Source organism: Humulus lupulus, chromosome 1 (genome assembly GCF_963169125.1).
Source record: "Humulus lupulus chromosome 1, drHumLupu1.1, whole genome shotgun sequence".
NCBI lineage: Eukaryota > Viridiplantae > Streptophyta > Magnoliopsida > Rosales > Cannabaceae > Humulus > Humulus lupulus.
In genome coordinates this window covers 277,159,070-277,183,837 of record NC_084793.1, presented here as the reverse complement: position 1 = coordinate 277,183,837, position 24,768 = coordinate 277,159,070, and the positions used below count along the sequence as shown (strand labels likewise).

General features: G+C 38.1%; 1 protein-coding gene across 1 annotated transcript; it reads right to left on the bottom strand.

The window, feature by feature from the left end:
* Positions 1 to 529: 529 nt before the first annotated feature.
* On the bottom strand, positions 530 to 1,114 carry LOC133777630 (zinc finger protein GIS3-like). Its single transcript, XM_062217319.1, has one exon. It carries the CDS (start codon positions 1,112 to 1,114, stop codon positions 530 to 532), a length of 585 nt encoding a protein of 194 aa, XP_062073303.1.
* Positions 1,115 to 24,768: the final 23,654 nt, after the last annotated feature.

Sequence of the window (24,768 nt, the reverse complement as noted above, 5' to 3'; positions counted from 1 at the left end):
ACCCAGATGAAAAATAGTATATTTAGAATTAGTTTTTTCTTCTGGAAATTCGGAATAGAGTTTGATAACGTTTTACAATAATTATGATGGCGATTTATTTGGAATCTATGTTTGACAGACAGCGCCACAGTATTTTTCTTGATAGTTTCTACTTTATGCGAAATAATTGCAGTGAAATGCTATGAATATAAAAATATATATACTCCAAGGCGGTTTAGATATTAGGAGAGTTACGTAGATTGGATAAAAACCAGATCGAGTACAGATAATTATACATATATATAAATATTAAAAACAATAATATTTACAGTACTATTAATATGATACCTAGCTACTATAATTATTCCAGCAACAACCCCACCTCACACAGACTCGGAAGAAGAAAAGAAAAATAAATAAAAATAAATATAGCCTAGCTAGTAACGAGAAATGCTAAAATTGGAGGAAAAACAACCTTATTTTGTTGTACTTAGATACGGTATTTATTACAGGTCAAACTCAAAGATAAATATATACATATATATAAATATTATACCGATGTGAAATTAGATGGTCCTAGCCTTAGCTGAAGATCTAGATCATCATCATCATCATTAAGTACTCCTTCATGTCCTGCGAGAACAGAAGTAGTAGTTTCTCCGGCGGTGGTGATGATGGCAGTACTAGTACCGGCAGTAGTATTGGACCCAGAAGAACAAACAGCCTCGTCATGGTGAGGATCAAACGGCCGCGATGAGCTGATGACGTGATGCATGGCGGTGATTTGGGCGTTGTAGTAGTGAGGTGGAAGGCGTTGAGTAGCTCGAAATTCGGCCCTGAGTTTGGCTAACTTCCTTTCGTTTTTATGGGCGTTCTGGTGACCACCTAACGCTTGAGAACTCCCAAAAGCCTGGTTACAATACTCACACTTGAATCTAAATAACCTTTTACGATCATCATCACTGTAATTATTATATAACTGGTATGCTATTACTGAAGCTGGCATAGAACCATGGTCTGGCATACCATTGTAGCCAGTATCACTACTCACTTGAACACCGAACAATTTTACTCCTGGTACTGATGATTTCTTGCTATTATTATTGTTATGATGACGAGATTTGGAGGAAGACATGTATTACTGCTTGAAGATGGATTTATATATGTGTGTGTATACCTTGTATATATATACTCTTACCAAAAAAAGAAATTTTGATAGATATTAGAAGATATGAATGTGTGCGGATGTATATATATATATATAGAAGGAAACTACTTTGAATTATTAAACTAACCTTTACTAATTAATTGTTATACTTAAGGGCAACTTCATAGCACTTAAAAGTTACACAAAAAAAATTATTATTATATTGTTTAACTATCTACCTTTAATTTATAAATACAAATAATATATATTAAAAGATATTATTATTTTAATATTAAAAATACAAAAAGAAATACACGACAATTTAATAACAGATAGGATTTTACCGTATGAAAATTCTTAATACTTTCCATTAAATGATGACGTGGCAATCAATATTGGCCAGGCAATTCATTAGCACACCTATTAAATCTTTTTACAATTCTTATAAAATTTAATTTGTAATTTTAAACAAGAAAAATTTTTAATAAAATTAAAAAATAAAGAAAATAAACATAAAAAATTCAAAACAAATTAATAAAATCAATTAAAACTAAAAATGTTGAAACAAAATGTTATAAAGAATCTTCAAAATCTGATTAATGATATGAGCAAATCCTAAAATATAATCAATAAAAAATTCTCAAAACCAATAATCATCATCTTCACCAAACCCTAGTCCCCAAAATCCAACCTCCTCCTTCCTTTTCTTCTTCTTTTTCTACAAGCCCCAACCCCCAAAAATCTGACGATATGAGCCTAGCCAAAGGTGGTAAGGCAAACACAAGTAAAGGCACATGTAAGAGCTTGGTGAGGAGAGTCTGAAATCAGATGTGGTGAGAATTTGGGCGAATGTGGCTTGCGAAGGGGTGAAGCTCAACGAGGGAAGTCCGAATGAGATGAGTTTGGGCAGATATGGCTGCGCTAAAGCGCAGAGCTGGGCAAAGGGGCAAAGCTACGTTAGGCTAGTGCACGGGACACAATGGTTGGATGCACGTGGCCAAAGCAACAATTGTTGGTTGATATGAGGCACAGGCAGTGATCGTGCATGATGTAAATTCTCTTTTTGGGTTATAATCTATTTACAGTTTTGAAATGTTTTCATAACCACACTTTGGAAGATTTTCAAAGCTGATGTAATAAGAACTCTTTATGAGGTCAAACTGTTACAAACTTATGTTTAGCAACAATAGTTCCATATTTATGTACATGTTATTGTGGAGTAATTTAATACGGGTCTCCCATATTGGACATGCATGTTAAATTTATGTAATTTAATATAGAGTCGTTTATATTTTAATTTAATAATTACTATTGTAAAATCACCACCTAATAGTGATGTTGGACACTATTTATTGAAATGCTCATATGCATATCTCTGACTTTATTACTAATTTTAATTGTGAAAAGATAAAAAATTTCTAAGAATAAGATGCCATCTGGATTTTATTTGAAGACATCTTGATTTTATTTGAAGCTAACAAGGGTTTTTTTTGGTATGCATCTGTTTTTTTTTTTTTTTTTTAGTAATTGTATGCATTTGTATTTACCCCTTTCACCCTTTCAATATTTGATAAAAAACAAATATTACGATGTTTGTTCAAAAAAATTTCTATGGATTTGTTCTAGATTTCTCATACTTATTTCTAGATTTTAAAAGTGATGGGCTTGAATTTTTAGATTGAAACAGATAAACAATTATATTTTTAGATGTTTAAATTCTCTTTTATCTCCTTTTTTATTTTAAAATTAATTTTATAAGGATTTAAAATGATTTATTAAGTGTATCAATGGATAATCGACACATGGCCAACATCATCATTTAAAGAAAGGTACTTAAGATTACAAAAAATAAATGTGACGAAAGGTACTCAGCAAAGTATTTTTGTCATAAAAAATATTTGAATTGTTACATATATAAGTCCAATGATTAGCGAACATTTTGTAATTTTGCCGCATATATCCCACTATTTTTCAAAGGTCATTTATTTATTTATGAATTAATGAATATTATAATTCATAAAAAAAATTAAAGTTGTAATATTTTGAAGGTGTTAATTATAAAGATTTAATACATATAAAGTGATCAAAAGGTGTGCATCATACAAAAAAAAAATGTTATATAAATGTAAATCAAATTTTAATTTAGTCATGTGTTAATAAGGATCAAATCTTTATTATATCTCTTCTATATAAAAAGTGTGTATTTAATAATTTTTCTTAATTGTGACAGTATTTTTGTTACGTTTAGCTAAATATTACAAATAATATTTAACAAAATATATATTTAAAACCATATTTAATAATTATATTAATATAAATTCAAATATTATAAAATATTATTATTATAATAATATATAATACAAAACTAAATATTTACTAATTATATTAATATAAATTCAAATTTTATAAAATATTATTATTATAATAATATTAATACGTGATCCTAAAATTTTGATAGAATAAATATTTAGTAATTATATTAATATAAATTCTAATATTATAAAATAATAATATTTAATACAAGACTACATATTTAATTATTATATTAATATGAATTTAAATTTTATAAAATATAATTATTATAATAATATATAATACATAATATTAATTTTATTGAAAAATTTATCATTTATATATAAAAATAAAACATGTTACTTTTTTTTTAATCTAACTTATATATATATATTCATAATAAATAACAACAAAAATTATAAGCAATGTGCAAATCATGTTTGATTATTTTAATTTAGAAAATTTATTAATTATTTTTATTAAGTTTTTATGATTGTCATATAAATTTTAAATAAATAAACAATATTATATATAAAAGAATGACATAAGTTTTTATGATTGTTAATTAATATGAATATATATTTATATAAGTAATATTAAGTAGTAAAATAGTAACTTGTTTTTTTAAAAAATATAAATTAATATTATGAATGTTTTATACCTTGAATATGATATAGTTTGTAATCTAAAAGGTTATCATTTTATTAATATTATGTTTATTTATTTAAAATTTATATGGCAATCATAAAAACCCAATAAAAATAATTAATAAAGTTTCAAAATAAAACTAAGCAAACGTACAAATGCACGTAATTGCAACTAGTAAATATATATATAGTAGGTACAAGCTACATGCAATGCATGTTTGCTTGGTTTTATTTAGATTATATAAATTTTAAATAATAAATAATGTTATATATAAAAGAATGACATAAACATATTAAAATAAAAATTAAACAAATTAAAACATTGTTTATGAATTTTTTTAAATAATACGATAACATTTTAGATCACAAATACCTCATCTAAGGTACAAAACATTCATGATATTATTCAAATCATACATCAATGATTGAAGAACAAGCTTATTTATTCTTGATAGAAGATAAATTTTATTATAATTTCTTATTTAGTTATACAGTCACACTATTTGTACATATATATACGACACTAATATATAATGTATTATATATTATTATTATAATAATAATGTCACACCCAGATTTCGAGATGGGTAGTTGTACGCCCTGATTTTCCCACGGGCTGATTAGCAAGCCGAGCTGCGGACTAATCATGATTATCTCATGGACGCTCCCAAGACCGGAGCTTCTGTGATTAGCTCGAGGAAGCCCCAAGGGCTCGCCTTCATTGCCCAAGGCTGGAGCAGGGACTCTAAAGGCCGGAGGTCGAGTCAAGTATGCAGCTCGTGGTACGAGCTGGATATGGAAGCTATGACCCTTTGTGAAGTCAACACACGCAAGGTAAACGTGCATATATCAGACATCACATGTCTGATATCCCCCTGACTTCTCGGACACGCAACAAGAACGTGCGTATTCAGACACCCACGACTCGGTTGGGCCGTGCGGCCCATTATCTCCTTACCTATCGATTTGACCACACTTATGTGTCAGGTTTAGGAATTAATCATGAATGTCACAGAATTGATATGACAGGTAAGAAGGTCACGGGATGACCTTCTTACCAACGTCCAGGGGCTTTCTCCTATAAATATGGAGACCCTGGGAGTTGCTAAGGGGTTCGTCGAATGATCTCTTGTAAGAAATACTCTGTAATCAAATACCCAGTATATATCAATAATATTGACTAGTGGAGTAGAAGGATTTTAACCTTTGAACCACTTAAAAAACGTGTCTTGAGTCACCTCTTTCATTCTCTAAGATCATATATCTGGTACGGTTCTACATTTAGCACTAATCCATTTCTCTTCTTCTCTTAATTACCTGTTGGCGAAGAACCGCGTCAACAGTAGTTATGATCCCGAAATCTAGGCTCGTTAGGTGTAAGCTCGAAATATACACGGTCGTAATATGATCCTGAAGTCGGACCTCTTTGTAGTAAATAACGACCTCGAAAAGCTCAAGGATATGTAGCCTCGAACATGCTCTGAGTTGCAATAACCATGGTTTGACGCATATATTTCCCTGATACATGTCTTACCTTTGGATGAAATGATTCGAGCTCGAGAAGTGTAGGCTCGAATGAGATGGCTTCGTTAGGGGTTACTTGTTCTGAGCATTGGCGAAATTAAGCGACGAGCTCGAGATCGACTGATAGTCTTGGAGATGTAATGAATCCCGTAACTGAATTAATCAGTTGCATGCGAACACATTTATTGTTGTGCAATCCCGATGTTTAAGGGATATTGTTAAGATTGTTATCCGATCCCACATTTTATGGGACGTTTCCGTGTACGTAGGGAATAATGCATTAAATAGCATTATGTTAATTGATTCCTGGAATATCTTCCCGAAATATGTGGGAATGAATTCTGTAACCTCCTCTATAAATAGAGAAGGAGAATCCATTTGTAGGGGATAGATTTCTGATTTCTTGAGAGAAAACTCTGGGCAACTATTCTCTGAAAAGTTTCCAGAAAACTCCCAAGTGCTAATAACACCGACTCGTGGAATAGGCATATTTAACTGCTGAACCACGTAAAAATCTCTTGTATTCATCTTCTTTCATTTCCTCTAATATTCTTCTTGTTTAATTGCTCTCATTTTCAAGTTGACGAAAAACAACGTCAACAGTTTGGTGCTTTCATTGAGAGCCATTAAAACAGTGCGTGAATCTGTTTAGTCAGAAAGCCTCTCGAATTAGCAAATGATCCCAATATTTCTGAGGAGGAAATTTTAGATGAAGATGAGTACCCCCAGCACCTTGGAAAGCAGCCTATGGTGAGTCCTGATCTCGATGAAAGAAGTGCTTCATCCAACTCTCGGGGACCACCTGCTCCCAGGGCCAACGAGGACATGTACTACAATCCCGAGAGACATGTCCCAATCGTAGAACTCGAAAATCGCCAACTGCGTAAGCAATTGGAAGAAGCTAAAAAATGCAACGAAGAGCTAGCCAGACTAGCTGCTGAAGTGCAGGCGGCTCAGGCCCCACCTCCGCAAGATGCCCAGACTTTGCCTCCATGGGACGTTCACGTCCCACCGCATAGGCCTCGAGGACGGCCGCACAAAAATGCAACCACCCGAAGAACAGAGCAACCTCTGCCGCTAGCAAAGCAGCCTGTCCAAACCAAGACCCCGTAGAGGTAACCTTCTAGGCCCCGTAATGGACGACAACCACCTTCTCCAATAAGGCATCCACCATCGCCAATAAGGCATCCCTTGCCAATTCAGAGAGATGCGTAATCGGCCCATCGCGACAAGGAAAGGCGAGCTGGGCGAAGACATGGGAATGATGGAACTGCTAGGGAGCGTAGGGGTCCCTATCCCACAAGGAGCCAATTGTCTCAATCTCAAACTATTGAGACAAGGAGGCCAATAGGAAAACCATCTCGAAATAATCATGCAACGAGCCATGTCAGCAAGAGTTCGGGTGAAACTAGATCCGTGAGTATATATAACCCAGAGCCTAGGAATGCTGGAAATCGAGGAGATCACCCAGATTTACGAGAGCATTTAAACCATAATTGGGGACGTGATCATCCCCCAAATCCAGACCTGAGAGATCATCTCAACGGACGCAAGCATCCCGCACCGAGGCGGGGAACTGGAGTTGTAATCAATGATAACCAGTTCCCCCTGATTCAAGCTAGACCTCCAGTAGATCCAATCCAAGAAAGGATCAAACTGTTGGAAAGGGAATTCAGGCTCTTGCAGAACGAACGAAGCCGGGAACGGGACGAGGAGTTTGATGAAGAACCATAGCTCTTTGCCCTGCATATCTCTAGCACCCTGTTTCCTCAAGGATTTAGAATTCCTCATGTCGCGCCATTCGATGGAAATTCAGATCCATATAGTCACTTAAGCACGTTCAACACGATCATGCGAGCCAGTAATGTGGGCTATGAGCTCAGGTGTATGTTGTTCCCAGCCTCTCTCACGGGACAGCAAAAAACTGGTTCGAAAAATACAAAAGGCATTTGATTGCTTCTTGGGATCAACTATCGAGAGAATTCAAGAAACAATTCAAAGCCATGGTCAGCATTAGGCCTGAGGCTTCTGCCTTAACCAATGTCCGACAACAACCAAATGAGCCGCTGAAAGGTTATCTCACAAGGTTTAACTTGGAAGTCACTCGAGCTCGTGATGTCGACGATAGTGGTCATTTAATGATTGTTCGAGCTAGAGTAATGCTTGGAAGTCCTCTATGGGAAGATATGCAAAGAAAGCCCATAAAGTCCTTAACCGAGTTCAGTCGAAGAGTTCAAAGGTTTGTTAATGTAGAGGAGGCGAGGTCAGCTTTGAATATGACCTCTCAGCCCGTAACTACAACAAACACAAACTCTACCTCGACCTCAGCGGATCCTACGACTTCGAAACGCCCCGTGGACAATCCTTCTAAGAGAAAGAAAAATGAAGGGTATAACCCTGAGGCGGAAGGAGGAAAGAAGAAGAAAGGGGAAAGATACTTCTCCATATACAAAGTGTATACCGAGCTCAACAAGTCTCGGGAGAATATCTACCTTGCTAATGAAAATCAGGTCCCTTTCAGATGACCTGATCCCATGAGGAACCAAAAGGCGAAAAGAGACTCCAACAAGTACTGCAGATTCCACCGAGACATCGGACATACAACCGATGAATGCAGACAATTAAATGATGAGATCGAAGGACTGATCTCGAGAGGATATTTCAAACAGTATGTAAGAAATCAAAACCCCAACCAGGCTTCCACCAGCCAGAGGACAGCAGCTTTACCGCCTGCCCAAGACAATAACTCCCAACCTCAGGAGGATGAGCGACCCCCTCCAATTGATGGAGGGGATGTGATAACCATCTCGGGGGACCTCACATCGCAGGCTCAGGCAAGAATGCCCAGAAAAGATATGTCAATGAGTTAAAAACTGGTGAAGGTTCTCCCTATGAACCCGAACCAAGAGCTCTGAAACAACAAAGGGTTGAAACACAACCCATAACCTTTACTGAAGAGGATGCATCTCATGTCCAATTCCCCCATAATGACCCGCTGGTCATCACCCTTCAGCTTGCAAACAAGAGGGTACACCGAGTCCTGATTGATAACGGGAGCTCGATAAATATCCTCGACAAAGCCACTTTAGAAAAGATGGGACTCGTGCTTCGCGACCTAAAAGCCTGTGCAACTACATTGTATGGATTTTCAGGAGAAGGGATTTCCTGTATGGGGTTCATCGAACTCCCTGTAACCTTGGGAGACTACCCAGTCTCGGTAACTAAGATGATGGAGTTCGTAGTGGTGGATCTCCCATCGGCCTATAACGTACTGCTCGGGAGACCTGCCCTAGTAGGGCTGGGGGCAGTTTCGTCTGTTAGGCATCTGGCCATCAAGTTCCCGACTTCTAGTGGCATCGGGACTCTGAAAGGGGACCAGCTCACAGGGAGAGAATGCTACAGCATTTTCGTTAGAGGGAAAAAGCAGACAAGTGCACAAACACTCGTTGTAATTCAGAATAAGAATGGGACAATCTTCGAAATAGATGAGGAAATCGATCCTAGAATAGAAGAAAGGGCTGACCTCGAGTCTCTAGAGGAGCTCGAAGAAGCTGATCCCCCAAAAATTATGAAGGTGGGGAAAAACCTTTCAGACAAGACAAAGTAGCAATTAATTTTCTTTTTGAGTGAGAACCAGGATGTTTTCGCATGGTCACATTCGGACATGGTAGGGATAAGTCCGAATGTGAAAAGCCATGCACTTAACATTGACAAGAGCTTCCCCCCGAAGCAGCAAAAGCGAAGACTCCTGGACGATGATAGGAAGAAAGCCTTGAAGGAAAAAGACGGCAGCTTAAAGGTGAATCGGTTTATACGAGAAACCTTCTACCTTGATTGGGTCGCCAACCCGGTCTTGGTTCTGAAACCTAATGGAACATGGTGAACTTGCATCGACTACTCCGATCTCAACAAGGCATGCCCTAAGGATTGCTTTCCCCTACCTTGGATCGACTAGCTCGTAGATGCCACAACTGGGCACGGCCTTATGTCATTCATGGATGCCTACTCTAGATATAACCAGATCGCCATGCATGCACTGGACCAAGAACATACGAGTTTTGTAACAGATAAAGGGCTGTATTGTTACAATGTCATGCCTTTCGGGCTCAAAATGTTGGACCGATGTACCAGAGGCTTGTAAACCGGATGTTCTCCAAGCAGATAGGTAACAACATGGAAGTGTATGTTGATGATATGTTAGTCAAATCTAAACATAACAATAATCATGTGGACGACCTTGAAGAATGCTTCGCCGTGTTACAAAAATACAACATGAAGCTCAACCCACAAAAATGCTCTTTTGGAGTGTCGTCGGGAAAGTTTATGGGCTTCATAGTTAACGCGTGAGGAATAGAGGTTAATCCCGACAAGATCTGGGCATTGGTCGACATGCCCTTACCTCGGAAGCATAAAGATGTCCATAGCTTAACTGGACGGATGGCAGCAATAAGTAGGTTTATCTCTAAATCTACAGATCGATGTCTGCCATTTTTCAACCTTTTGAGAGGGGGCGAAAAGTTCGAGTGGACAGAGGAATGCGAGCTCGCATTCTAGGAGCTAAAGAAACACCTCGCGGAACCTCCCATCTTGTCGACACCTATCACAAGAGAAAACCTATACTTGTATCTCGCTACAACCGAGCACGCCATCAGCGTCGTGCTTGTCCAAGAAGATCATAAGGTACAAAAACCAGTACACTATGTCAGCAAAAGGTTACTGGGGGCAGAATCGAGATACCCAATAATGGAAAAACTGGCTCTCAGCCTGATCCACTCATCTTGAAAACTCTGACCTTACTTCCAAGCACACCCCATCCACGTGTTGACTGACCAACCATTATGGCAAGTCTTCTCCAAACCGTAGGCCTCAGGTAGATTATTAAAATGGTTTGTTGAGCTCGGATAGTTTGAGATCACTTATCATCTGAGAACGACCATAAAAGGGCAGGCCCTGGCAGACTTCATTGTGGAATGTACATGAGTGTCCGACGACGAAGTTATAACCCCAGCCCGCGAGCTGTGGAAACTTTATGTCAATGGATCTTCAAACGAAAATGGATCGGGGGCAGGAATCATATTGATCACTCCAACTGGAAGTCGATTTCACTCCGCCTTGAGGTTCAGCTTCGAAGCATCTAACAATGAGGTTGAATATGAAGCTCTATTTGCAAGACTTCGAATTGCCAATGAGCACAAGGCTAAAGCAATTCATTGCTACAGTGACTCGCAGTTGGTGGTCAACCAAATCCTAGGGGAGTACCAGGCTTGTGGAACAAAGATGGCTGCATATTTAGAAAGAAAAAAAAAACAACACTCGCACATTTCGAGTTCTATACGATAGAGCAGGTTCCCTGAGAGCAAAATTCAAATGCAGACGCCCTAGCCAGGCTCGCCACATCCAACGAGGTCGATGCGCTGAATGTGGTCCTAATTAAGTACCTCTCAACACCTAGTATTAGCAAGCCCGAATAGGAAGATGTATGCATGATAGACTCCGAACCAACCTGGATGACCCCAATAGTTGATTACCTCGAAACCGGCATTCTCCCAGCAGAACGGAACAAGGCTCAGAAACTGATGTATCAGATTCCTAGATACTCTATTGTGGAAGGAAGGTTATATCGGAGAGGATATTCTATGTCGTTACTCCGAGGCCAAGAAAATTCTAGAAGAAATTCATGAAGGATTTTGTGGAGACCACACTGGGGGGCATAGCCTATCAAAGAAAATAATAAGGCAAGGGTACTTCTGGCCCACTATCAAAGCACACGCATTAAAGTATGTCAAGAAATGCGATAAATGCTAGCAACTCACTACAATTCCGTGAGCTCCTCCATCCGAGCTAACCATGATGACTTCCCCATGGCCATTTTGCAGTGTGGGGAATCGATTTGATAGGCTCGTTGCCAACCGGCAAAGGTGGAGTTAAGTATGCGGTAGTCGCGGTTGATTATTTCACAAAATGGACCGAGGCCGAACCTCTGGCAACGATACCTCGAAAAAAGTCTTGGACTTTGTGGTAAAGAACATCATCTGCCAATATGGAATGCCAAGGAAAAAAGTGTCAGATAATGGTACCCAATTCGACAGTGTATTGTTTACCCACTTTTGTGAAAAAATGGGATAATAAAAAGCTTCTCCTCCGTTGCCCATCCCCAAGAAAATGGCCAAGTCGAAGCAGTAAATAAGACTCTTAAGAGTTCTATGAAAAAGAAATTGGAAGAAGCTAAGGGAAAATAGCTCGAGGAGTTGCCCCAAGTTTTATGGGCATATCGAACTGCAGCTCGCACTTCAACAGGACATACCCATTTTTCTCTGGCATATGGATGCAAGGCCATGTTACCAATCAAGGTCGAAATACCCACTATACTTGGCCATGTTTATGATCAAGCCTCGAACCAATCCCAGCTTGAAGTAAGTCTGGACCTTATTGAAGAAAGGCGAGATGAAGCTCAACTGAAGCACGCAACATATCAACAGCGAGCTACCCGATATTTTAATAAAAAGGTTCGGGATAGGAAATTTAGATTGGGAGACTTGGTGTTAAGGCGTGTGTTCCTAGCTACAAAGGACCCGATCGCTGGCGTGCTTGGGTCTAATTGGGAGGGACCTTACCAAATCGAGTCAATTATTCGACCTAGCGTCTATAAATTGGCAAGATTAAATGGAAAATTGGTACCACGAGCTTGGAATGGCGAACATCTATGACCTTACTATCAATAGTGTAGGAATGATGTCTCATTGTAACCAAGCGTTTTGTTTTTTACAAAATTTTTTATTAATAAAGTGTTAAATTTCGACTGAAAGTCATTTTTATTTCAGTGTGTTAAATTTTTTGCAAATTCTCTTAATTTAATAACCTATGATCTCACTCATAGGATATTAAGGGGGCATCAATGGTATATATACCATTGGTTTGAAAAAATACTAACTCCCATATAGCATACACAAAAACTAGCAAATGTCTGGACCGTTAACCGGACATGGAAGTTAAAAGTGTATTCTAAAAATAAAGTGTCTTAAAATAACCAGATGCGCGAGCTAAGGTAGTTTGGATATAACCAGATTACTAAAAATAAAGTGTCTGGCCATAACCAGATGTGCGAGCTAAAATAGTTTGGACGAAACCAGATTATTAAAATTAAAAGTGTATGGATTACAAACCATATACGAGCTAAAAAGGTTTGGAACAAACCAACTAAAACTAATCGATAGAAAGATGGAATATAAATAAACCCACTTCAAATTAAGTCAAGATTGAGGCTGGAATATCTTGCAAAAAGATAGTTTCGACCTCACAACTTTGGGGAGCTACCCAAGGACGAGGAAAAGTAACTAGAAAAGTATGATATAACTAAACTACCTATCTTACACGCCATATAAGTACTTTCAAGTGCATGGTAAAAGTAAGTTCCGACCTTGCCAAATAACGAGATCAAATACAGATATATCGAGCAAACTATGCGATAATGCATTGAAACTCGAGCTTAAATCCAACATGTGTTTGTATGAATAAACAAACATAAAATAAAAATTTTAATATAAATTGCTTAAAATATTTCAATCTGAGAGATGTAAAGCAAAAATATTAAAGTGACATCAAACATGGTATTAAAAATATCAAAAGTAAATAGCTCTTTTACGAGCTGTAAATTTTTTTTGCCCCAAGGGCATGAAAAACAAAAGCTATAAACTATTACAAAAGTTTCAGAGGGACGCAGCCCATGATCGAGATTTAGGAGGTAGGAGCACCCTCCTCAGCCTTCTCAGCATCCTCCCGAGCAGCTTCCTCTGCCTCTAGCCGAGCTTGCCATTTGGCCAAAAACTCGTCCTCAAAAGAGCCTAAGAAGCTTGTGTCGAGATAGGCGTTGTTGGCCCAGATCCTGTACATGGCCATGTCGACTACCCAATCCTTCCTCTGCTTGAACTCTTCGAGAAGACGAACCTTTTCACCCTCTATTATCTCGAAGGTGGCCTTTTTCTCCTCCTCGAGCTTGGCATTTAGCTTCTCGAGCTCCTCGATCCTGGAGTTTTTCTCTTTAATATCAGCCTCCAGCTTTGACCTTGCAGCCTTAAACTCGTCAGCGAGCTTGAGCTGGAGATCCTTTGACTCCTGGGCATAGGACATGCTCACATGAACCTCGTTGTTCATCTTGTAATTTAGCTGAGCAACTGCAGCAAGAGCCTAACATACAAACAAATCGAGTAAGAGCATGCTCCGAATAAAATCACAATAAATAGCAAAGCAAGAGAAATTACCGAGGAAATGAGCTCGGTACTCTTGTCATAAAGGACATCCGAGAATCGACTAGGAACTGCCATTGAGGAGCCCTAAGACTGCTGAAGCTTTGGCCTACTCGGGACAGGACGTCCGAACAAAGGGTGGCCCCGTGAGTCCCGGCAGCGTTCTCGATAACATACTCATCAGAATGAGTAGAATTCGACAACAGGCGCTCCCGAGTGGAAGCTGGTTTCTTCAAAGCTGGGCCAAGGGTTGGAAGGATCCGGACAACAGGAGGCAGAGAAAGAGCATCTGCCACAAGAATCTCGACTTGGGGAGTGGAGGTCTCAACAAGAGGAGTTGGAGGAGGAGTCACCTCGGTCCTTTTAGGGACTTTAGCAGGCTGACCAGTCTTTTGTGAGGCTCTTGGGTGCTTGCTTTGCTTGGTCCCCGAGCCAATGGTGAGCAGATTCTCGAGGTCACATTAGAAAATGAGCTTAAAAATGCTAAAGAAGGCATAAGGCAGACAGTTAAAGAAAACAAAGACAAGTGACAAGAACACTAACTGGAACTCTCCCCTGAGCTCGTGCTCGGTGACCAAGTAATTCCCATATCTTTAGAGGAGGCTGGGGGAGTCCCCTCCCTATACGTGGAAGTCAACCTCGAAAGGTCCCTATAGTCATTTGTCCCATATTGGACGGCTATTCCATCCCAAACCTCATTCAGATTGTACATTATGTCGTATTTCCCTAGCCAGCTATCAAACCTATGGACCCTATCATCTACCCAAGACCATACATAAAAGTTGTCCCTATCATCTGGGCATAAGCTCAGAGTGTTGGGTTTATGCTTAAGTTGGGAAGGATACCACAAGGCCGAGCTAAGAATGACCTTATCTCTGTCACTTGAGCTCGAGGCCTCGTCCTTGGCATCATTCCCCTAACATGGACTCCTGCGACGGCAAGCTGGAGATCATGCTTTCGAGCTTCGCCTCAGAGGAAGCTTATCGGTGGGGAGTGGCACATGCTCCCACTTAGTATACTTCCGATAGGCAGTATCATCTATTGACTGGTTCTGCTCCAGAAGACCACAGGGTCGAAGCTTATCTGCATGAAGAAGATAAGACAGGGAGCGCCTACCGTATGGAAGTTGGAGCAAAACTTCTTTGTGCTCCTTCATCGCGTCTGTGGAGGTAAGACAGTGATAGTTGGCTGAAGAATTGAATACATTATGAGTGGTTCGAGCTTGAGCAAAAATCAAGCATGAAAGGAAAGGGAATCATATACTTACGAATTCGTCTGGACGAGTAGTATTTTGAGGGAGCAAGGTCGTCTGTCCAGAAGAATGCCAGCTTGAAGTTAAGAGGATGGTTGGGCATGTCCTCGAAGATCTTCTTCTCCTTGGGATAGCTTGATAGGTAGTAGAAGCCATCTCCTCCCCGAGCTCGAGAGGGGTTGCTTTTTAGGCAAAAGAGATACAGGATCTCTCTTGGCGAAGGTCCTTCCCACTTCAGTTCGTGGTATAGCGACCTTAGGGCTGACAAGACCCTATATGAGTTGGTCTGGAGTTGGAAGAGCGCGAGCCCAAAAAAATCCAGAAAGTCCTTATAAAAAGGACTTCAAGGGCAACAAGGCCCCTGCCTTCATGTGCTCGTGGCTCTAAGCCACAAGCTTCTGTTTATGGTCGGGGCGACCTTCTCTTGGGGCGTAGCAGCTCCATTCATTCGAGGTAGGAGCTTGACACCTCAGCGAGCCTGACAATCCTAGTCCATGGCGGGCTAGAATGTTGTTGATTTGTCCTAGCGAAGAAACTGAGCTCCAATAATGCTCGGCCTCGAAAAATTCCCCCCTCGAGGTGGGAATGGCAGTCGGCTGTGAGGTGGATGGATGTCTTGATGATTCTTTCATCATTGGGAATTTGAGGTTGCCAGAATTGAAAGCAACCGTTACTTTAAGCTTGGGATCGAGAGGGGTCGGTTTAAGCTCGGGATCCGGATCCCGATAAATCGCGACCCGAAGTTTCTTCCTTTTCCGTTCTTCGACCTCGTCGATTTGACGTCGGAAATGAGCACGAATATCCTCTTGCTCACACCTCACTTCGTGCTCGCGAATCAGCCGCTGATTCTGAGTAAAGGGCGATTCAGGGCTTGGAGTTGTCGGCTAATAAGGAATTGCAAGTATTGACCCCCACCGTTTCTCAAGATTTTGTGACATCTAGAAAGAAAGAAAAGAATGAGGGCCAGGCACGCAAGAAATCACGAAATAAAAGACAAAAGTCAAGATGGTTCAAGCTCGAATGCATGAAACCATGGAATAAGCCCGATCAAAAGAACAAGATCAAGCTCGGAAGAAACCTGAGCTATTGAAAGAGTCAGGCTCCGAGTGTGTATTTGACGCAAAGGGGGAAAAGTGGATTTATTTTTTAAAATCCCGGATTTTCAGGGAAAAAGTTGGCAGTTACTCAAAAAATGTGATAATTTTGGGAAACGTGCAATTTAAAAACCCTAATTCCATACCCCATTTCTTGGTCTACACGATATGTTATCTGAAAATTAAAAAACACAATGGAAGAGCCATGTTTGCATCTTTTACACAAAATCTGGGTTTGGAACCCGTAATATCAGAAGAACCAAAGAACTACACGAACATTCTAGTGCCAAACTAGTAAATGTGCCTATAGTGCAACAACAATACAAACGTGCATGAAAAAACATATAAGGTAAAGAACAGAAACTTACACAATGAAGCTGGTGGATACAGAGAGATTGATGACTGAAGGAGTGGTTGCAAGAATGATCTCACGGAGTCGAACAAGCCAATGTTGTTTTGTTTTCTCAATTTGGAAAACATGCAAGAGTAGAGCAGACTCCAAGTTCTGGTTTCTCTGAAAATTCAAGACGCAAAAATGAGATGAAGGAGATGGTACGGGCGTATTTATAGGTCCCAAGGGATGTCAAAGGTCGGGTTAATCTAAGCCATTAGCCAGATTTCGTATCTGATCTGACGATCAGGTACAACAGAAGTGATAGTGGCATAAAGTTGGCAGACGAACGGACGTGTGCATTGTACAAAAGGCACTCAAGTACTCTGATCATTCAATCCCTGGCTGACGCATGTCGACGCTCGAGTGCAATTAATGGTTCAGTTTCCAAGGAGGACAGTTCAAAAGTTTCCTTCTCATGGGATTCGAACTGATACTTTTGAGGGGGCAAAATGTTACACCCAGATTTCAAGATGGGTAATTATGATCCCGAAATCTAGGCTCATCAGGTGTTAGCTCGAAATATTCACGGTCGTAATATGATCCTTTAGTTGGACCTCTTTGCAGTAAATAACGACCTCGAAAAGCTCATGGATATGTAGCCTCGAACATGCTCTGAGCTCGCAATAACCATGGTTTGACATATATATTTCCCTGATACATGTCTTACCTTTGGACGAATGAGATGGCTTCGTTAAGGGTTACTTGTTCTGAGCATTGGCGAAGTTAAGCGACGAGCTCGAGGTCGACTGATAGTCTCGGAGATGTAATGAATCCCGTAGCTAAATTAATCAGTTGCATGCGAACACATTTATTGTTGTACAATCCCGATGTTTAAGGGATACTGTTTAAGTTTGTTATCCGATCCCACATTTTATGGGACATTTCCGTGTACGTAGGGAATAATGCATTACATAGCATTATGTTAATTGATTCCTGAAATATCTTCCCAAAATATGTGGGAATGAATTCTGTAACCTCCTCTATAAATAGAGAAGGAGAATCCATTTGTAGGGGATCGATTTCTGATTTCTTGAGAGAAAACTCTGGGCAACTATTCTCTGAAAAGTTTCCAGAAAATTCCCAAGTGCTAATAACACAGACTCGTGGACTAGGTAGATTTAATTGCTAAACCACGTAAAAATCTCTTGTATTCATCTTCTTTCATTTCCTCTAATATTCTTCTTGTTTAATTGCTCTCTTTTTCAAGTTGACGAAAAATGGCGTCAATAAATAATATTTTATAACATTTGAATTTTTATTAATATAATTATTCAATATCTAGTTTTGTACTAAATATTATTATTATAATGATATTTTATAATATTTTAATTTATATTAATATAATTATTAAATATTTATTCTACCAAAATTTTATAAAATTTAAGATTATATATTATATGTTATATATTATAATATTTAAATTTATATTAATATAATTATAAAATATGTAGTCTTGTATTATATAATATTATAATAATAGTATTTTATAACATTTGAATTTATATTAATATAAATAATAAATATCTAGTCTTGAATTAAATATTATTATAGTAATGACATTTTATAATATTTTAATTTATATTAATATAATTAATAAATATTTATTTTTAATTGATTTTAAAACTACATTTCATTAAAAATTTGGAATATTCCGTTAAAATTAACAAAAAAGAGCCTTTAAAACAAACAAAAAAGTTAAATATTCATTTTTTTTATATAGAATAGATATATCTCTTCTATATAAAAAGTGTGTAGATAACGGAAATTATTGGTTTTAACGTTTTTTTTTCTGTTAACTTTAACATAATATTCTTATATTTAATAGAATATTTTTTATATTTAACGGTAGATTGTAAACATGACTTAAACTTAAATAAAATTAAATAAATAAATAATAAAATAGAATATTTCTAAGATTGTTGATGCCGTTTTTCGTCAACTTAAAATGTAGAGCAATTAAACAATAGGAACTATGGCGTAGATGAATAATACAGTAGAACAACAAGAATTTTACGTGGTTCAGCAGTTAACTCTGCCTAGTCCACGAGTGTATTTTATTAAGACTTTGGAGTTTTCTAGAAATTCTTCAAGGATGAATTCTCCAGAATTTCTCTAAAGATATCAAAAGATCTGTCATTTACAAATGTTCATGACCCCTCTATTTATAGAGGGTTCTCAGAGTTCATTCCCACATATTTCGGGAAGATACTCCTATTTATTAATAAAAATAATGATATTAAATTCTGTAACTTCTATATACAAGGAAACGCCCCCTGAAGACCAGGGGCGTATAACAGACTTGTTAATATCCCTTTAATGTTGGGATGTTACAACAATAAATATCTTTAAATGCACGGAACGCGTCTCATCATATGACCCATTACGCCGTTCGAGGTCGGTAATCAGTATCATGTCGGTCCAGGTCTTTAGGTAAGTTATGAGCTAGCCACCTTACCCCAAGACCAGCTCGAAGCAGGTAAATACCACCGATGCCGTTACACTCCGAGCTTATACCCATGCCAAGCTCGGGCTACTTGATCCGAAGACACCCGACAACGGATATACCCCGATGCTACGTCTTTCGAGCTTAGAAAGAACTTCGAGGTTACATATCTTCGAGGTTGCTGCCTTGCTTCGAGGGTTTGGCATCTGGACCACGAACATGCACTTTAGATATCTCGAGCTCACACCTGACGAATCCAGCTTTCGATGTCACAATCTCAGGTCTCGAAATATGGGTGTAATAGAGATATTTTACAATGATAATTATTTTTAAATAATAAAACCATATATTTTATAACTTAAATAAAATTGACTTAAACTTAAACTTAATATTATATTAAACATATAATATATAATCATTTGTTCTGACTACCAAATTCAAAACTAGAACAAACATAAACTTAAAAATTAATTAATTAATTAAAATATGATATTTGAAAGATATTTTATGATAATTTAAATATTTAAATCATATTTATTTAAAAATAATAAAAGAATGCATCATTTTTGTATCTTATAAATTTGTGTGATGGTATTTATTTTTTATCAAATGATTGGAGCTCTTTTTTCTTCATCAAATTCACCAAAGGACATTATGAGATACATTACAAACTAAAATTAGTTTATGTATGTATACTACTGTGTACACTATGACCTTTTCTATTCTTATTTTATTTCTATTATTATGTTCTCTTTAAATATTATTGTATTATATATATATCATGTAGCCATGTAAATATATATCTATGTCAACATTGTGGTTAGATGTCATATATATGTAGAGATTATTGATATAAATATTTATATATACTATAGAGTTATAATCCATTCTATTATTAAAATTATAGACAATGTTTACAACTTTAAAATACAGCGAACCAGCTTTTAGAAAAATTATAGACAATGTTTACAACTTTAAAATTAAGCAAACGTGCATTGTACGTTGCTTGTACCTAGTGTATATATCTCTTCTCTACAGAATAAGTGTGGAGATAACGAAAATTTTTGGTTTTAACGGTTTTTTTATTTTTTCATTAACTTTAACAAAATATTATTATATATAACAGAATATTATTATATTTAACGGTAGTTTGTAAACATGATTTAAACTTAAATCAAATTAAATAAATAAATAGTTAAACGAATTAAAATATGATATTTTTTAGATACTTTACAATGACAATTATTTAAAAATAATAAAACCATATGTTTTATTACTTAAATAAAATATAATTAAACTTTAACTTCACGCGTTAGAATAATATCATATTAAACATTTAACATAATATAATCTATTATCAACTAATGAAACTTCTTTCCAAAAAACAAAAATTGCAACAAACTTAAATTTAAAATCCATGTATAATATTAATATGATTGGATCTCTTTTTCTTCATCAAATTCACTAAAAGACATTGCGAGTTACATTATAAACTAAACATAGTTGATGTTTGTATACTACTCTACACTATGACTTTTTCTATTATATTATTAATTTATTTTTAAATATTATTGTAATTCATATATATGTCTTGTAGTCATGTAAATACATATCTATGTAAATATTGTATTTAGATGTCATATATGTAGAGATTATTGATATAAATATTTATATATACTATAGAATTGTAATTCATTCTATTATATATTGGAAAAAAAAAAAGCAAACCGGTTTTATTAAAATTATAGACAATGTTTTGCCCTAATTTTTTAATACATTTATGCCTTACATTATATTAAACATATTTTATTTATTTTTATGATATTGTTTATTTATTTAAAATTTATATGATAATTAAAAAATAATAAAAATAAATGCATGTTTGAATAAGCATGTTTATAACTTTAAAACTAAGTGAACATACGTTGCAAATTATTTTTACCTAATATATATATATATATAACAATTTACATATTTCTTCATAATTTGTTGATGATAATCATGTTCCATAATTTTATTTAACAAATGTTATCAAAAACCAAGACTATTTTTAGTAATAATAACTTTTGAAAATTAGTTATATTAGACTAAGTAAATTATACCCAACATAACTTTAGCACATAATTACTATGACACTCTATTTTCAACAAGCAACTTAATTAAATGGCAAAAATAGAGTTTGTACATCTGTTCTTAACCAACATAAAACATACCTATTGTTACACCCCGATGTCGATAATGGGAATTTTGATCTCGAAACTCGGGCTCGTAAGGTGTAAGCTCGAGACTAGCACAGTCGTCATGTGATCAGTAAGTCAGAGACAGTCTCGCTGAGCAGTAAATGTGACAACGTCGGGATTGGTGAGCTTGGGAACAGCGTAGTCTCGGAGGTATTCAGAGGTTATAAGTTAGGCTCACAACTTGCAGTGGCAATGGTTCAACACTTGTATAAATTTCTTGATTTATTTCCTGCCCTCAGGCAAGACGATTCGAGCTCGAGTACTGTAGGCTCGAAGAGGATGGTCTCGTCAACATCACTTGTTGAGAACATAGTTGAACCAAGGTGACGAGCTCACAATAGGTAAACGGTCTTGAAGGCATGTGAATCTAGCGTCCAAGCTCGCAAGCTGTGTGTGAACATGTTTATTGTTGTAAAATCCCTATGTTTAAGGGATCTGATGTAATTTGTTATTAAATCCCAAATATCATGGGATATTACCGCGTACATAGTAACTAATCCATTTAATGGCATTATTTTAATTGATTTGTAGAATAACTCCCCGAAATCTTTGGGAAGAGATTCGGTAAACCACTCTATAAATAAAGTGGGACGATTCATTTGTAAAGGACGAAAAAACCAATATTGGAAAAACTCTGTACAATTGCTTCCAGAAAGCTATCAAAGAATTCCAAGAAGTTAATAACACAAACTCGTGGACTAGGCAGATTTTAACTGTTGAACCATGTAAAAAATTGTGTATATATTATTTGTTTCCTCTGGTATAATTCATTTAATTTTTCTTCTTCTCTAAGTTGACGAAAAATGACATCAACAGTTTGATGCTTTCATTGAGAACTATTAAACAAGAAGCGAGCCTGTTTAGTCAGAAAGCCTCTCAAATCATCAATGGTCGCTGCGAGTAACCCCAGTACGAGTGAGAGACCAATGCCCAATATACCTGAGGAGTAGCTTCCTCATGTTGAATATTACCCATGACAGCCTGGAAAGCAGCCCATGATGGATCCAGATCCTGAAGAAAGGAGCGATTCATCCAACTCTCGAGGGCTGGCTGCCCCCAGGCCTAACGAGGATATGTATTACAATCCTAAAAGATATGTTCCAATTGTGGAACTTGAAAATCGCCAACTGCGCAAACAGTTGGCAGAAGCAACAAAGCGCAATGAAGAATTGGCCAGACAGGCTGCTGGTGCCCATGCGCCTCCTCGGAGGCCTAGGGGACGTCCTCGTGGGAGCACAGCCGCCAGGAGGGCGAAACAGGTGCTGCCACCAGCATCCCAACCAATTCAGCCAAGGCCCCGGAGGAGTAACCGGGCTGAGGGTACTACCAACCCAACTGCAGAAGCACAAATAGGAACGGGAAATAACTGAGCCCGCTCAGTGGCTCAGAACCCGAATCCTGATGCTGCGCAAAACAACCTGGAGCCTGACCGGGAGAATTCGAGACCATCTAGGCCTGGCAATGGGAGACAGCCACCGTCACCCATAAGACACCCACCATCGCCAATAAGGCACCCCTCGCCAGTCCAGGAGGTTGCACGACCTGCACATCGAGATGGAAATCGACGGGCTAGGCATGGACAGGGGAATGAAAAAGAAGCTACCCGAGATCACAGGGCTCCTCAGCCTACGAGAAGCCAAATGTCAAGATCACAGACTGTTGGGACAAAGAGGCCAGCAAGGGACCCACCTCGTAATCACCGAGCTGCGAGCTATGTAAGTGAAAGCTCGAATTACACTAGGTCCGTGAGCATTTACAACACGAAACCGAGGCATGTGGGGAATCGAGGGAATCACCCTTATTTGCAGGAACACTTAAACCACAATCGGGGCCGAGACAATACCCCAAACCTAGATCTGCGAGACCATCTAAATGGTCACAAACAGCCAGTGTATAACCCTGCACCAAGACAGGGAGCTGGAGTTTTTATTAACTATAACCAGCCCCCTCAAGTCCAGGCTAGACCTCTAGTGGCTTTAGTACAAGAAAGGATTGAACAATTAGAGAGAGCATTCAAGCTCTTATAAAACGAGCGTGGCAGGGACAAGGCTAAAGAATCTGATGAAGAGCTCGAGCCTTTTCCCCCACATATCTCCAACACCCCGTCCCCTTAGGGATTCAAGATACCTCAGGTCCAACCATTTGACGGAAACTCAGATCCCTATAGCCATCTGAGCACGTTCAACACCATTATGCGAGACATCAATGTTGGTTACGAGCTCAGGTGTATGTTGTTCCCAGCCACACTTACAGGTTCAGCAAAAAACTAGTTTGAGAAGTTCAAAAGGCATTCAATCGCGTCTTGGGATCAATTGTGTAAGGACTTTAAAAATTAATTTAAGGCTATGGTTGGCATCAGGCCCGAGGCCTAAGCCTTAACCAATGTCTGACAACAACAAAATGAGTCACTAAAAAGTTACATCACGAGGTTTAACTTAGAAGTAGCCCAAGCTCGAGATGTCGACGATAGTGGTCACCTGATGGCGGTTAGGCAGGCGTAATGCCAGGAAGTCCCCTTTGGGAAGACTTCCAAAGGAAACCTGTCAGGTCTTTAACTGAGTTCAATCGAAGGGCCCAGAGGTTTGTCAATGTAGAAGAGGCAAGGTCAGCGCTGAACATGACCTCTCAGCCCGTAACTACAACGACAAAAATGAACTCTACCTCGACCTCGGCAGACCCCTCAACTTTGAAACCCCCTGGGGATAACTCTTCTAAAAGGAAGAAAAATAAAGGGAATAACCCTGAGGAAGATGGGGGAAGAAAAAGAAAGGGGAAAAATATTTCTCCGTATACAAGGTGTATACTGAGCTCAACGAGTCTCGGGAGAATATCTACCTGGCTAGTGAAAAACAGGTCCTATTCAGACGACCTGACCCCATGAGGAACCAAAAAAGCAAAGAGAGATTCAAATAAATACTATAGATTTCACCGAGATATCGAACATACAACCGATGAGTGTCGACAGTTGAAAGAGGAGATCGAAGGTTTGATCTTGAGGGGTTATTTCGGACAGCACGTCAGAAATTGAAATCTCAATCAAGCTTCCACAAGCCAAAGGGCAGTGGCTGCACCACCTACCCAAAACAATAACTCCCGAGCTCAGGAGGATGAGAAACCCCCTCCGATTGATGGAGACGATGTAATAACCATCTCGGGGGGACCTCATATCGCAGGTTCAGGCAGGAATGCCCAAAAGAGATATGTAAATGAGCTCAAGATAGGCGACGATTCTCCCTACGAACTCGAACCACGAACTTCGAAACAACAAAGGGTTAAGACTCAACCCATAACCTTTACTGAAGAGGACGCATCACACGTCCAGTTTCCCCATAACTACCCCCTGGTTATAACCCTCCAACTCACGAAGAAGAGGGTACGCCGAGTCCTAATTGATAACGGGAGCTCGGTGAATATCCTCTATAAAGCCACTCTAGAAAATATGGGACTCGCGCTTTGCGATCTAAAAGCATATGCAACCACACTGTGCGGTTATTTAGGAGAAGGAATTGCCTG